Raw genomic sequence first — 12866 nt, 5'->3', positions numbered from 1 at the left:
ATATAACTCAATTTCAACACAGACTGAGCTCTTGATTTGTGCTGTGATTTAAGTGTATTGCAAGAGGTTCTCATAATAAGACCTTAAATAGTTGCATTTCCAAAACAAATGTCCAGTCTAAGAAAAATTCCAACCCTCCATCCTTTCCTCCCAGATTTGCTGCTACTCACACCCAGCACCTCATCCTTCCTGGGTTTACTATGTGACCCACACCCACTATCCCCACCCTCCCAGTTTTACTGTGCCATCTGTACCCTACACTCCTCCCAAGTTCTGAATTATGCACATTTACTGCCCTTGCCCTCACCCAGGCTTACCGCTCCACGCCCTCACCGCTCCACTGGCATCTGCAATCTCTCCACCAGCTTACTCGGCCACCTGCACCTGCTACACATTCACTGCATCAACTATACCTCCTGGTTAATCACTCTAATTTGGTTAACGTGTAGCTTGTACGAGTTAACACTCACCAGTTCAGACATGCTGACTGTGCACACTGCTGGTGTCTCCATCTCCTCCTGGTTTCTGCATCTGCATCTGCATCTGAGCCTGCATCTGGGCAATCATCTGCTGCATGCGGCGCAACTGAAAGAATAGCGTAACAATCTGGCCATCACCAACACTGAAAGGCTTGCAGCTTTCCAGATTCACATCTTTCATAAATCAGCAAAGCAGTCTGTGCCACTTTCTAGTGACTATTAAAGAAATGCAGAGAAACTAACATTGTGGAGTTCACAAAGTCGTTAATTCAAACTGGGAGGACTGATCTCGTGCTTATAGCTCTATAATGCACGCAGACTAGATCAGGAAACATAATAGAACATCCACGAAGAAGCTGGCTTCACATAATGTCAGGATAGGAATCCCAGCAGAGATTCCTGTGTCACCAATACTGTATATTTGGCATGCAACAATGCTGGCCATCTCATGGCACTTTGGTCCAAGGGCACACCATAAGGCAACAGTGGAGGTGTTTTAAGACAATTAGTCGTGCCATCTTAAGGCTCCAAATGCAGATATCTCACTTTGCAGCTAAATAACCTATGTGGAAGGTGGGTCTGAAATGGTCTGTATTGCTTTTATAGAAATCAAGCCCCTCTTTGATCAAGGCAGTGGGGGAGAAAGAAATGGATTTCTAAAAAGAGGGAAAATGGGGATTTCCTGCATTATTGCAATTCTTACCTCAGCTTCTTTCTCCAGCAGGATCTGGTCCTTATCCTGAGGATGCTCTTCCCCTTTCCTGAAAGATAGGACAGTGTTAGATAAACACACAGGAACAGGAGTAGGCCATTTAGCCCCTTAAGCCTGTGCCACCATTCAATGCAATCACGGCTGATCTGCGCCCTAACTCCACATACCCACCATTGCCCCATATCCCTTGATACCTTTGGTTAATAAGCTATCAATCTCATTTAAAATTAATTGATCTAGCATCAATTGCCGTTTGCAGAAGAGTTCCAAACTTGACCACCCTTTGTGTAGAATGGTTTCCTAATTTCACTCCCGAAAGGTCTGGCTCTAATTTTTAGACTTTACCCCCTAGTCCTAGAATCCCCGACCAGCAGAAATAGTTTCTCTCTATCTAACCCCATTTGTTCCCCTTAATATCTGGAAAACTTGGATCAGATCACCCCTTAACCTTCTAAATTCTGGGGAATACAACCCTAATTTGTGTAATCTCTCCTCGTAACTTAACCCTTGGAGTCCAGGTATCATTCTGGTAAACCTACGCTGCACAAGGCCAATATATCCTTTCTAAGGTGTGGTGCCCAGAACTGCTCACAGTACTCCAGGTGTGGTCTAACCAAGGCTTTGTACAGCTGCAGCATAACTTCTACCCCCTTGTATTCTCGTCCTCTAGATATAAAGGCCAGCATTCCATTAGCCTTTTAAATGATTTTATGCACTTGTTCATGACATTATAATGATCTATGTACATGGACCCCCAAGTCTCTTTGGACATCCACTGTTTTTAGCTTTTTACCATTTAGAAAGTACCCTGTTCTATCCTTTTTAGGTTCAAAGTGGATGACCTCACATTTGCTTACATTAAAATCCATCTGCCATAGTTTTGCCCATTCACTTAATCTATCAATCAATATCCCTTAGTAACTTTATGCTTTAATCTACACTGTCTACAATGCCGCCTATCTTTGGGTGACCAGTAAGTTTGGATATATGACTTTCTATGCCATCATCCAAGTCATTAATTAGGGATTGTAAATAGTTGAGGCCCCAACACAGATCCCTGTGGAACACCACTAGTCACATCCTGCCAATTTGAGTACCTGCCCATTATCCCTACGTTGTCTCCTGCCGCTCAGCCAATTTCCTAACCAGGTCAATAATTTGCCCTCAACTCTGTGGGCTTCTACCTTAGATAACAGTCTCTTATGAGGGACTTTATCAAATGCCTTCTGGAAGTCCATATAAATAACATCCAAAGACATTCCCCTGTCCACTACTTTAGTCACCTCTTCAAAAAATTCACAGGTTTGTCAGGCATGATCTGCCTTTCACATATCCATGCTGGCTCTCTGATCAACTGAAAATGTGGGGTGTTCAGTCACCCTATCCTTAATTATAGATTCTAGCAATTTCCTGACAACAGATGTTAGGCTAACTGGTCTAGAATTCCCTGGTTTCCCCCTCATCATTCTTAAATAGCAGAGTGACTCGCGCAATTTTCCAATCTAAAGGACGGTTCCTGAATCTAGAGAATTTTGGAAGATCACAAGCACAGATCTATTCTATACCATGCAACTTACTTCATCTGAATCACTAACCAGCACCTGACAGTTAAAATAAATAATCTGAATTTAACCTGACCCTCAAATCACTAGCAATATGCTGCTTGGAATTAAAACAGCTCTCCTATGGCAATTGCAACTTTACTAAACTTTTTCTCACATTGGTCCTTTTAGACAAATCTTAGGCCTGGTATCTCACTCCAAATTTCATGTCTATTTTACTGCCTGCCTGCAGTTTGATCGCAGGTAGGTAGCAAAAACATCAGCAGAACCATTCAGGAATGTACCACTCGAAACAAACCAGAAGACCTACGCTGGCTTGGAAACCATCCCTGCAGTCAAGTCCAGCATGAGAATTATCTTTAGTTTTATTTGACAAAGCATCGAGAGTTTTCTAAAAGGGTAGTATGAAGAAGCCCAATTCAGGTTCTCAAAGGGTTAATATTTTGTAAGTGTCACGTGACATGCATACAATGTCACAATGACTTGAGGTAAAGCACAGAAAATGGAAAGTGCCTCCTGGTCGGAGGTGATTCAGTCTTCCCTCCTCCCCCAACAGTTTAATTATATCGACTGATCAGAAGTTGTATCACTCTCGTTTCCCCAAATAGTGATCCTCAGAAGGGAATGCAATAATTTGCACTAATTCATACTTTAAATGGAAATCACTAAATCTGGGTTCAGACTCAATTCACTTCAGGCTCCTTAACAGCCAAAAGAGGATATCTTCATTTATCCCATCTTGGCCAAAAATCAGACCTAATCTGTCTGAGCTACACTTGAACTTGGGTTTTGGAAAAAGGACAGTATCAAACCCAATACCTCAAAGGTGATTTTTAACCAGTGTCTGGAATTTTCTCCCTATAGTAACATGGCAGTATGAATATGAATGGAACTATTGAGCTTCATGCAGCATCTCAATCTGTAATGGCCACCAGTCACTGAATTGAGAATACAGCTGGATGAAACCAATCTTATTCCAAAGTGTTAAAACCTCTATTGGAATACCGTTCCAACAAGTTCAGCTTAGTTTAATAGCACATCCCACCCAGGCAATAACATCCCCAGCCAACAGTTAGCTATGACAATATGTATGTGTGATTGCCGTTAGTATAGAACCAACCCCACTTTGCTGGCATCAGGACAACCTATCCATACAAATGTTCACACTGCTAAAGACTTGGTACTGAAATACCAGGCCCAAAGTTAATTTAACAATTGTTACTGTGACTGGAGATGGTCTTCCTTCAAATCAAGCATCTTCTGTACCTCCAAAGCCACCCATCAAATGACAAAGGCCACGAATCCTTGGCAAAACATTTTTTTTTTTTTTTTTTTAAGCAAACAAGTGTAAATTAACAAACAAGAATGTGGGAAAAGGAAAATAAAGCTGAAAACATATAAAAGGAAAGAGGGAAGTAGTAATGAGGATAGGCGACTTGGAGGGGAGTGGGGAACATGGATCTAATCCGGTCAGACTGAGTTTCCCATTTCAGAGCAAGTGTTAAAAGCAGTGCCTCACCAAAACATTCTTTAATGTCAGATGATTAAGCTCGACAGCTAGTTGATTAAAAAGAAATGCTATAAAGAAAATCATTTCAAATCTTAACCAGCCTTGTTGCATAGTCCCTCAAATATAACAAATGTCAAGCAAAAACGGAGCAAATAAAAAGGTAGCACAAAGAGGTTACGGCAGTTAGGTTTTCCTGGAAAGCAAGGTTAGATGCATGGGGAAGCGCACACTACCTTTCTACTCGCTAATGAGGCGTACATACAGCTCTCAAACACACCGCTTTACTACTTTGTTTGAAGGGCACAGAAACTGTCACAGGTAGTCGGTCTAACAGCAGTATTACCACAGTGCAGTTTGGGTTACTCTGGGGTAAAGGAAATGTTTTCATACAATGGGTTATTAGAACATGGACTGCATTATCACAAGCAGAGTCAATCACAAGATTTCAAAGGGAATCAAACACTTGAAGAAAAACATTGAAGGGTACCACATAGGAGCGAAGAAATGGGGTTAGAGTAATAACTCTGATGTGGAGCCAACACCAATCCAGGCGCAGGCAAATTGGATCAAATGGTCTCCTTTTGTGCTTAATTTGCAACCGTGCGCCTCCAATTGAAGAAATTTACAAAATTGTACAGTAATGGTTTAATTTTTCCTAATCCACCCAACCACATACATATTGAATGCATTTCAGTTAGAACCCTTAATGTATCATAATTTTAATCCTTCCTTTTCACTAGATCAGTGTATGTAAAAAGATAGTTTTAATTGAAGTGTTGTGTAAACAGGGAGCAGCTTATTGAAACAAAATCACTCACGTCACAGCCAGTATATTATGCAGCTAGCCCGATAATGGCTCTAACCTGGAGGGGTGGGTCTCAGGAATGCCACCATACTGGGAAATCACCTGAACGTCTTCAGCCTGCACGGACATCTGAGTTAGTCTGCCGTCAACGGTCAGAACCCAACTTGGCTTGATGAAGTACCCCACATTACACTGAAGCCAATCAATCTTTCTGCCTATGGCAGCAAGTGCCCAAACACATCAAATACATGCAGCCACCAAGAAAGATACGGAAACCAGTGCAGACCTTGCAGCCAAGGATCATGTGGCTTTTGCAGCAGGAGGCCATTAAGTAGTAAAGGCAGCAACATGCTGATTTGTCAATTCAAGTGATGGGGAAAATCAAATAGGCTGAAGTGACATGAATACATGTTGCAAACACAGCAGTGTTCCATCATGTGACTGGCACTACAGCTTTAAAAAGGCCAGGTGCTTATACAAAATATTGTGTACAGTGACCTTATTGGGGTGCAGGAATAATGTGTAGTACAAACAGCACCCAAGTAATTTATAATGCAAGGCTGGAGAGTCAGATGAATGTATACAAGATTCCAGGTTCCTCTGGCAACCCAATTAAAATGGCGGGATTTTCTTTTCAAATAACGAACCAATGACTTTCATCCAAACTGCCATTGCAAGAGTTGCAACTTCATGGCAATGGCAGCGATCAGCAACAGATGAACAGCTGCTGCAGTTGGCATTCTGGCAGCGACACTGCAAAATGAATGTTCTACCACCCTTGTTGCCAGATTGTATGCGGTCAGTTGCACTGTAGTTACACTTGCTGTCACATCGCACTTGCCAGTGTCCCTGGAAACAAAGTGGTACGAGCGTGTTCTGTATCGGCAGTGGGTGCGTGTTTTAAACGTAGCGGGTTTGGACATATTTGGAGCTCAATGGAATCTTAAAATTACTCCTACCAAATCGGCACGGAGACATCACAGCCTAATTAATCCATATACCTTCTTTTCAGGAACTGTGCTGCTCAAGATGGGGGAAAGGATAAATATTAAAACATTACACAAAAAAATAAGCAAACATTCTAAACCTTCTTAAATTTCAAACATTTATAAAAAGGACTGACAACATCTGGATTCATGGACACCAACAAGGTACAAGATCCAATTCACGTTGCATAGAATCCGATCAGTTTCTTCAGTAATGTGTCCCCCAGTGTCTCCCACTTCTGGTACAACTCTGAATACATAATAAAAAGGATAGTAGGAAACAGATCAAAAAGGACAGACCCTTCCCAACTCCAAGTTTTCACCAATGTGTTGCTGCATACCACACCTTTCCCCAGTGTGTGCCACACACTAAGCAGCTCCCAAACACAGCAGACACCACAAACGGTACAAGTCACACTGGAATCAGTTTCTACAAAAATTGTCTTTCAGAACACGAGACCATGCATTCCCATTAATCGGCTTGCACATGATTGCTCTGCAGTGCTGTGCTCAGGGCTCAACTCCACTGTCCTATACCTAACCTACCTGTGTAGACACTTGAGATAAGACACTAAACATGCCAATAGGAGCCTTTATTTGGGGGGGGGGGGGAAAGAGGAGAGGGATGAGGGGGGTGGGGGGGGAAGGATACCCCTTCCATCCCTCAAAGTAGTTCATTTTCCTGCAGGGGAGAGACTAATGAGATTTCACGTAGAGCTGAGATGCTAGTAAAACCACACTGCATCTTCCCGACACTGAGCACTACAATGAGACTCAACACCGTTATTTTTCTAAGATTTCCTGATTGTTCGAAGGACCTTCCTTTGTTGTCTGAGCTTAAAATGGCTTCAGTGGAGCTACTGCAGGCTGGCAAGCTCATCCAGCTGGTCACTCCTGCGTTGTTCAGTCGCCCTGGCTGAAAGAGCAGATTGGGAATGAGCTTCCCCCTCAGACACCTATCTGAAAGAGGAAGGCCAGAAATCATAAAAGGCTATTTTGGGGTGAGTGGTGAACCTTAGATGGAGGTCCTGACAGCCAAGAATTGTTCCAAAGTCATACACTAGCTTCTATTTACATCAGGATCAGTGTTTTGGGATTTTCCTTTTCCAGAAGAGATTTTACAAATAGCTGAATAATTCACACTTTGATGTGCTGCTACTAGCCTGATTGGAGTCATTTTTAGTCATCCATATTGGGCCTGTTAGTGGAGCATTAGTAAGTTGGCACCCAGTTTAAAATCGAGGCGCTGAACTGGTAAGGGAAGAGGCCCAATTCATGTTGCATGGAAGCTAATGTTTTCCATCGGTTTCCTCTTCTAGTGCAACAGAGAGATCATGTGGCTTCAAAGGGCAGCCCACCTGTGAGAGGAGTAGAACCTTATTTTCTAGTAGAAGGTGCCAAGTTGGAGTTCAAAGGCGACTGATCACTGATTAGATGAACTTAGTCCGTTCTGGGCTGGTCCATACATAAGCTGCGACACCAAAGGAGGAGAATACAATGGCAAGTTTTATCTACATCCCTTTCCATCAAGGGGAGTCTGGACACAGTTAGGTAAAGGAAACTCTTTCGTATCCGGCATCGACGGAACCGGGATGGTGCCGGTTGATTAAAAATTCCAGATAATGGAGAGGTATATCTACCGAGGCTATGTTTAACAAACAAAAATAAAAAAATCAAGAAACGTGCAGTATAATTGGGTACTCACCTACAGAATGTTGTGTTAAATGGATGGTGGAAGATGCTTGATTAAGTACAGTAATGCCAGTTGAAGGTAATCCACAACTCTTTAATTACTTCAGTAAAACAAAACTTATAAACGACTGTATACTGTAGTTTTCGGAGTGAGAATTTTGCCGGTTATTAGAGAATTCCGGATATTTAGGTGCCGTTTAAACGAGAGTTCCTTGTATAGGGGAATTAGATGAATGAGATTCTAGACTAACTGGATCCCCTCTCCCCAGGAATAGGCTCACGCACATCAGCTGCATTCCCTCCCTTCACACCAGGTACAGGTTGTGGTATACCAGAAGCTTCTGTTCAAATGGTTCAGAGGGTGAGAAGGTAAAGAGACAGATGACAGATACGTACGAAGGAGACAGAGGGAGAACGTAACCATGTGAAGACAACCTGCCACCCCGTTTGAGGCGCTCCGAGCGGAAGTTTTCATAATGAAGATCCTGGGTCACCTCCTGCAGATCCTGCATGTGTGTACTAGACAGTTCAAAGAAAAAAAGAATTAGAAGTTTTTTTGGAACAAACTGGGTGATGCAGCTAATCAGTTCCTTCAAACCGAGCAGGACCAAATACAAAAATCAGCGGAAGTCCCCATCAGTAAATATTTACCTGTTAAATGCCACGATGTTTGAAATACTCAAAAGCACCAAAAGTACAACCACAGTGACCAGAAACATGCCACCATAACAGCCCCACCGTTGAGTAGTTGAGAATCACACAACCCCACAAGTAGGTTGCTGATGCCGAACAAATGCACACCTTGAATCCAGAGTGAAGCTTAGATATGGCCCCAGCTGAAAGTTAGCTGCTCGCAGCGAGTAAATGCACCTCGTGGTATTAATCCACAGACTGGAGAAATACCAGGTCCAATCTCAAGCCTATACTGAGTTAGCTGACCTTGGCCAAGACAGTAGTAAATAAAGGTGCAATAACTGGCCTCAGTTGCCTGTAGCTCAGATGAGGGAAAGGAGAAGGAACAAAGAAATAGCAGGGTTACTTTTCTGGATTGCTACCCACACACTTTTTTATTCGTTTATGGGATGTGGGCGTCGCTGGCAAGGCCAGCATTTATTGCCCATCTCTAATTGTCCTCGAGAAGGTGGTGGTGAGCCACCTTCTTGAACCACTGCAATCCATGTGAAGGTACTCCCGCAGTGCTGTTAGGTAGGGAGTTCCAGGCTTTTGACCCAGCGACGATGAAGGATCGGCAATATACTTCTAAGTCAGGATGGTGTGCGACTTGGAGGGGAACTTGGAGGTGGTGGTGTTCCCATGCGCCTGCTGCCCTTGTCCTTCTAGGTGGGTGGAAAAGATCACTGGTATGAGAGGTGCTGCCAAAGAAGCCTTGACGAGTTGCTGCAGTGCATCTTGTAGATGGTACACACTACAGCCACGGTATGCCGGTGGTGGAGGGAGTGGATGGGGTGCCAATCAAGCAGGTTGCTTTGTCCTGGATGGTGTTGAGCTTCGAGTGTTGTTGGAGCTGCACTCACCCAGGCAAGTGGAGTGTATTCCATCACACTCCTTACTTGTGCCTTGTAGATGGTGGAAAAGCTTTGGGGAGTCAGGTGGTGAGACACTCGCCACAGAATACCCAGCCTCCGACCTGCTCTTGTTGCCACAATAGTTATGTGGCCGGTCCAGTTAAGTTTCTGGTCAATGGTGACCCCCCAGGATGTTGGTGGTGGGGGATTTGGCGATGGTAATGCCGTTGAATGTCATGGGGAGGTGGTTAGACTCTCACTTGTTGGAGATAATCATTGCCTGGCACTTAAGTGGCAGGTAACATTCGTGCCACTGATCAGCCCAAGCCTGAACGTTGTCCAGGTCTTGTTGCATGCGGGCATGGACTGCTTCATTATCTGAGGAGTTGTGAATGGTGAACACTCAGCAGTCATCAGCAAACATCCCCATTTCTGACCTTATGTTGGAGGGAAGGTCATTGATGAAGCAGCTGAAGATGGTTGGGCCTAGGACACAGCCCTGAGGAACTCCTGCAGCAATGTCCTGGGGCTGTGATGATTGGCCTTCAACCACCACAACCATCTTCCTTTGTACTAGGTATGACGCCTGCCAGTGGCGAGATTCTCCCCCCCCACCCCACCCAATTCCCATTGACTTCAGTTTTACTAGGGCTCCTTCACGCCACACTCGGTCAAATGCTGCCTTGATGTAAAGGGCAGTCACTCTCACATCACCCTCTGGAATTCAGCTCCTTTGTCCATGTTTAGACCAAGGCTGTAATGAGGTCGGGAGCTGAGCGGTCCTGGCGGAACCCAAAGTGGGCATCAATGAGCAGGTTATTGGTGAGTAAGTGCCGCTTGATAGCACTGTCGATGACACCTTCCATCACTTTGCTGATGATTGAGAGTAGACTGATGGGGCGGTAATTGGCCGGGTTGGATTTGTCCTGCTTTTTGCAGACAGGACATACCTAGAGTCATAGAGTCATAGAGCACGGATAGAGGCCCTTCGGCCCATCGTGTGCGCGCCGGCCATCAAGCCCTGTCTAATCTAATTCCATATTCCAGCATTTGGCCCGTAGCCTTGTATGCTATGGCATTTCAAGTGCACATCCAAATGCTTCTTAAATGTTGTGAGGGTTTCTGCCTCCACAACCCTTTCAGGCAGTGAGTGCCAGACTCCAACCACCCTCTGGGTGAAAAAGTTCTTTCTCAAATCCCCTCTAAACCTCCGGCCCTTTACCTTGAATCTATGCCCCCTAGTTATTGACCCCTCTACTAAGGGAAAAAGCTCCTCAGCATCCATCCTATCTATGCCCCTCATAATTTTGTACACCTCAATCATGTCCCCCCTCAGCCTCCTCTGCTCCAAGGAAAACAAACCCAATCTGCCCAGTCTCTCTTCATAGCTGAAGCGCTCCAGCCCTGGTAACATCCTGGTGAACCTCCTCTGCACCCTCTCTAATGCGATCACATCCTTCCTGTAGTGTGGCGACCAGAACTGCACACAGTATTCCAGCTGTGGCCTAACCAGTGTTCTATACAGCTCCATCATAACCTCCTTGCTCTTATATTCAATGCCTCGGCTAATGAAGGCAAGTATCCCATATGCCTTTTTTACCACCTTATCCACCTGTTCCGCCGCCTTCAGGGATCTGTGTACTTGCACACCCAGATCCCTCTGACCCTCCGTCTTGCCTAGGGTCTTTCCATTCATTGTGTATTCCTTTGCCTTGTTAGTCCCCCCCAAAGTGCATCACCTCGCACTTTTCCGGGTTAAATTCCATTTGCCACTGTTCCCGCCCATCTGACCAACCCATCTATATCGTCCTGCAGACTGAGGCTACCCTCCTCGCTATTTACCACCCTACCAATTTTTGTATCATCCGCGAACTTACTGATCATACCCTTTACATTCATATCCAAGTCATTAATGTAGACCACAAACAGCAAGGGAACCAGCACCGATCCCTGTGGTACCCCACTGGCCACAGGCTTCCAGTCACAAAAACAACCTTCGACCATCACCCTCTGCCTTCTGCCACTAAGCCAGTTTTGTATCCAATGTGCCAAGGCACCCTGGATTCCATGGGCTCTTACCTTCTTGACCAGTCTCCTGTGCGGGACTTTATCGAAGGCCTTACTGAAATCCATGTATACCACATCCACTGCGTTACCCTCATCCACACACCTAGTCACCCCCTCAAAAAATTCAATCAAATTAGTCAGACATGATCTTCCCTGGACAAAGCCATGTTGACTATCCCTGATTAATCCTTGCCTCTCCAAGTGGAGACAAATTTTGTCCCTCAGGATTTTTTCCAATAATTTTCCTACCACTGATGTTAGGCTCACTGGCCTGTAGTTCCCCGGTTTTTCCCTACTACCCTTCTTGAATAATGGTACTGGGCAGCTTTCCACATTGTTGGATAGATACCAGCGTTGTTTCTGTACTGGAACAGCTTGGCTAGAGGTGCAGCTAGTTCTGGAGCACAATAGCCAGGATGTTGTCGGGGCCCATAGCCTTTGCTGTATCCAGTGTGCTCAACCATTTCTTGATATCACGTGGAGTGAATCGAATTGGCTGAAGACTGGCTTCTGTGATGGTGGGGACCTCAGGAGTCGGCAGATATGGATCATCCACACGGCACTGCTGGCTGAAGTTGGTTGCAAATGCTTCAGCTTGTCTTTTGCATTCACGTGCTGGGCTCCACCATCATCGAGGATGGGGATATTCATGGAGCCTCCTCCTCCAGTTAGTTGATTAATGGTCCACCACCACTCACGACTGGATGTGACAGGACTGCAGAGCTTTGATCTGATCCATTGATTGTGGGATCGCATAGCTCTGTCTATAGCATGCGGCTTCTGCTTTTTAGCATGCATGTAGCCCTGTGTTGCAGCTTCCCTAGGTTGGCACCTCTTTTAGGTACGCCTGGTGCTGCTCCTGGCAGGTTCTTCTACACTTCCACTGGAAAAAACGTGTGAATGTTGAGCAACAACAGGAATGGACTTGGCTATTAGGTCCATGGATTAATTAGCACACCAATACTCACTGACCAAGTTCATACCTGAAGCATTAGACAAGGCATTGGTGGACTGCAGGGATTAGCAAAACTGCACCCCAGCATGAATCATTGCCTCCAAGAGAGGAGAGGCAAGAGGAGAAAACTGCAAGAAAAAAACCCCACAATTTTTCTTCACATATATACACGGCTGTTTTCACAAACATTCAAAACCACTGAAGGACCTTATCCCTGGAGAATTGTTCCGAAGTATTTGCTCAACATTTAAAACTTTGGCAGTACACAGCAGTCAGTTCATGTTTTAAAACCTGCCGGCATACTGCACTAGGAGTGCAAGGATCAACACATTACTGTGACATGTACAGACAGGGCACTTACATTAACATGGTTCTCAGCTTCAGGAAGTCGTTGTGCTCCGGATTCTCCACTTCCACGACTCCCCATGGATACAGACGGCCTCGGACTTTTTTACCTTTTGCCTCAATTAACTGATTCGATCCAACAACAGCAAAAGGGATACTGGCCTGTATTCACAAGAGAACACTTCAGTGCAACATCACAGCTGTTCTGACTGACAATCTTAAAAAAC

The 12866-nt window shown here is 44.7% G+C and overlaps 2 protein-coding genes across 9 annotated transcripts in view; both read right to left on the bottom strand.

Moving 5' to 3' along the window:
- thap4 (THAP domain containing 4) overlaps window positions 1-12866 on the bottom strand; it is a 410225-nt gene that overhangs the window by 184838 nt on the left and 212521 nt on the right. The window lies entirely within an intron of this gene.
- LOC147116101 (septin-2) overlaps window positions 1-12866 on the bottom strand; it is a 105838-nt gene that overhangs the window by 4995 nt on the left and 87977 nt on the right. For 4 of the 8 annotated variants that reach the window (XM_085990829.1, XM_085990832.1, XM_085990834.1 and 1 more), the window contains 3 exons: window positions 12656-12801; window positions 8143-8265; window positions 1183-1240 (listed from right to left, as the gene is read on the bottom strand). In XM_085990829.1, the coding sequence (XP_085846955.1) occupies window positions 1183-1240; window positions 8143-8265; window positions 12656-12801 (327 nt within the window). Of the gene's footprint in view, window positions 1-470; window positions 586-1182; window positions 1241-6021; window positions 6089-8142; window positions 8266-12655; window positions 12802-12866 lie in introns of those variants that run through there. The other 4 variants (XM_085990831.1, XM_085990833.1, XM_085990830.1 and 1 more) reach the window with 4 other exon arrangements.

This window comes from Somniosus microcephalus, chromosome 6 (assembly GCF_052327205.1).
Source record: "Somniosus microcephalus isolate GS21.2 chromosome 6, FLI_Smic_1.0, whole genome shotgun sequence".
NCBI classification, from domain to species: domain Eukaryota; kingdom Metazoa; phylum Chordata; class Chondrichthyes; order Squaliformes; family Somniosidae; genus Somniosus; species Somniosus microcephalus.
The sequence above is the reverse complement of the archived record's forward strand: the minus strand, read 5'-3'. Positions and strand labels throughout refer to the sequence as shown.